Source organism: Phodopus roborovskii, unplaced genomic scaffold, assembly GCF_943737965.1.
Source record: "Phodopus roborovskii unplaced genomic scaffold, PHOROB, whole genome shotgun sequence".
Lineage (NCBI taxonomy): Eukaryota > Metazoa > Chordata > Mammalia > Rodentia > Cricetidae > Phodopus > Phodopus roborovskii.
Genome location: NW_026126447.1, coordinates 22,254,566 through 22,257,630, shown reverse-complemented (window position 1 = coordinate 22,257,630; position 3,065 = coordinate 22,254,566). Strand labels below are relative to the sequence as shown.

At 38.6% G+C, this 3,065-nt stretch overlaps 1 protein-coding gene across 1 annotated transcript; it reads right to left on the bottom strand.

Moving 5' to 3' along the window:
* Positions 1–842: 842 nt before the first annotated feature.
* Positions 843–1,415, bottom strand: LOC127224846 (interferon alpha-12-like). Its single transcript, XM_051187997.1, has one exon. The coding sequence runs from the start codon at positions 1,413–1,415 to the stop codon at positions 843–845; it is 573 nt and encodes a 190-aa protein (XP_051043954.1).
* Positions 1,416–3,065: the final 1,650 nt, after the last annotated feature.

Genomic DNA, 3,065 nt, shown 5'->3' with positions numbered 1-3,065 from the left:
ACATAAAATTGAGAGACAACAGTGGGGTACTAAAGTATTCTTTTTATACATATTTCAAATCTCTGGCTAGGTTTGTACCAGTGATGTTTCTTGAGTCTATTATGAGTGGGTTGATTGCCAGCTCTCAGAGCATTTGTCACTGGTATATAGGGTGGATAGTTATTACATTGTGCACTATTTTCATGGCATACAACTTCACTAATATTTGTCTCCATATATTTAAATTCCTAGAGTTAAGAGAAGAATACTGGGTACCAGTAAGGGATGTCAGAGGCTGGTAAAACCTGGGGAATACTTGGTCAAAGAGGACTTACAATCTGACAATCTGGTTTACTGCTGCACACCATGATGACTGCACACACAGAAGCATGAGAGCAGGAGAAATGAAAAGACAGGATATTACCAGTCATGAGTAAGAAGCATGAAATGGGTTTATACACTTGTTTGAAGATAATGTAACATCACCTGCACCCAGAATACTTTGTACCCTAATCATGTATATAATATTTACTGCAGAATGCCAGTTTCAACACTAAAAATTTTGAAAAGAAGTGAAAAAATTAACAAATAAAGATTGATTTTGAAATACTTTATAGAAAATATGAATCAATGTTATTATACCACAAAATATGTTGCATAAATAAATAAATAGATAGATAAATTCAATTGGAGAGAAAACAAATGACTTTACAGATGGACAGCAGCATTGCTCATTACTGCTGAAACATCTAGGCAGTTTGATTAAGTCCATGACAAAGAGTGAGAATTTTGAGTCTGTAGAATCTGAGCAGTGAAGTGCAGTGTCGTAGTCCAGGAGAGTCCTCTCCACTTTAGCTCAGGACTTATTCCTTCTCTTCACTCAATCTTGCCAGCAAGTTGGCTGAGGAAGTCAGGACTCTCCAGACTTCTGCTCTGACCACCTCCCAGGCACAGGGGCTGTGGTTCTTCTCTCTCAGGTAGACAGTGATCCTGAGGAAGTATTTCCTCACAGCCACCAGGGAGTCTTCCTGGCTCAGGGGAGGTTCCTGCTCCCCCACCTGCTGCAACAGACAGGCATGCAGGTCATTGAGCTGCTGGTGGAGGCCAGTGCAGAAGGTGTCTAGGAGGGCTGTCTCCCAAGCAGCAGATGAGTCCTTTGAGCTGAAGAGGATGAGGACCTGCTGGGTCAGTTCCTGTAGGACAGGGATGGCTTGAGCCTTCTGGATGTGCTGGGCATCCACCTTCTCCAGAGGGAATGCAAAGTCCTTTCTGTCCTTCAGGCAGGAGATGGGGGAGAGTCTTCTCATTTGTGACAGGAGTGTCAAGGTTCCCTTGTTCCTGAGGTTATGAGTCTGAGACAGGTTACATCCTAGAGAGCAGGTTGACCAGTAGTTCATCACCACCAGGGCTACCAGGAAAGGACAGGGTCTAGTCATTGTGGATGTTGCAGATGCTGCTGGCCCTCTGAGCTGTGTGGTTCTGAACTTTCCCCTCTAGTGTCTCTGAAGACCATCCTGTTACATTGTCTTAAATAAGAGCAAGAACTACTTTCTGTTTTCTGAATGCCCTCCCATTACTTCCCCATGTCCTTTTCACTTTCTTTAGTCTATCTCTGCTAGTGTCTTTCATTCTTGTTAACCATTTTTGTTTTCATTATTACTTCAACTTTCACTGCTCTCCTCAAAAAAGCTTCTTTAAATTTTTTTATAAATTATCATTGATTTTTATATCATTGATATCCCTTACATGTGTTAAATTACTCATATGTAATAAATGAAAACTTTCATGTAATAATTGTATTGAAAGGTTCTTGAACTTAATGGTGGAATTGAATTTTGTGGGTCATATGTATTTTTTCATATAGTTACTGAAAATATACTATAAATTTTGTATCAAATTATTTTTTCTAAGTGTACACAGATGATAATTGATGCAAAGGTACATGTCAGAATCATATATGTTGATTCAAGTTCAAAAAATGAATCATATACCAGATTTTGGTTATATCCATGGAGACCTGCTGTTTTGTGAATAGAAAGGGAGGAGAAGAGAGAGGATATGGTAGTGTGTTCAAAGGGAGTTGGTCAGCAGTGACTAGGAGGACAGAAGTGAGGAGAAAGAAAGTGTAACTGTATATAAAATAAATAAATAGTTGTAAAAGTTTAGTTACTTTATTTTAGTATTAATTTAGATTATAAATTTAGAATATAAATTTAGATTATTAATTTAGAATATAAAATTACATGAAAAACTGATTTTTACTATATATTAGTTTATTTTTAATGATTATCTAAGGGTCATTATGACACAATCAGTAAAAAGCTTCCCGATGAAGGTTGACAAACTGATGCTGATCCCTTGAATATGGTGAGAGTAGAAAACTGATTTCTGTAAGGTGTCCTTTAACACCACAGCTGTCGTAAGAACTTGGTGGCACACTACATTCACACACACACACACACACACACACACACACACACACACACACACCTATGTATACAAATTGTCATAAAATTTATCATATATAAGTTTGTTCTAAAAGTTTCAGCCTTACTCTTTGTACTGTTGTTTTCTCTGTTGTTAAGGTTTAAAGAGATGTTGTCTTGGCCTGTGGGTTTAATGGTTTTGTTCTCCAGAAATGCATTCATCAGAATGAAGAATGAATGGGGCATTTCTATGTTTTTGTCATTGTGACTTACATAGTTCACAAAGCAGCTCTGATATTTCACTCTCCAATGAACCAGTTTTGTTGGCCATGGGATTGTGCTTCACAATTCCTTCAAAGTTAGGATCAGTGTAGGATCTGCCTTGCTGTTCACCATTAGTGTACTGAACATTCTGCACCAACACTGAATGCAGGCTCTCTCAGAGTGTGTATGAGTTTAGATACTATGATCTCAAGTTGCTAGTGTTTCTCCAAGTGTCCTGAAATGTATACAGTGGTGTTTGGGTCTACTAGAACTCTCTGCTGTACAGTGACACAAAGTCCTCAGCCCTCCTATTGGCCCCACTCACTGAGTGTGCTCACCACATCCAGATATCAGTGCTCAGACATAAGCGGTGGATACTTGACTTTCAGTATCATA

Coding starts and splice junctions, on each gene's coding strand:
- LOC127224846 (XM_051187997.1), bottom strand. CDS start 1,415: ATGACTAGACCCTGTCCTTTCCTGGTAGCCCTGGTGGTGATGAACTAC.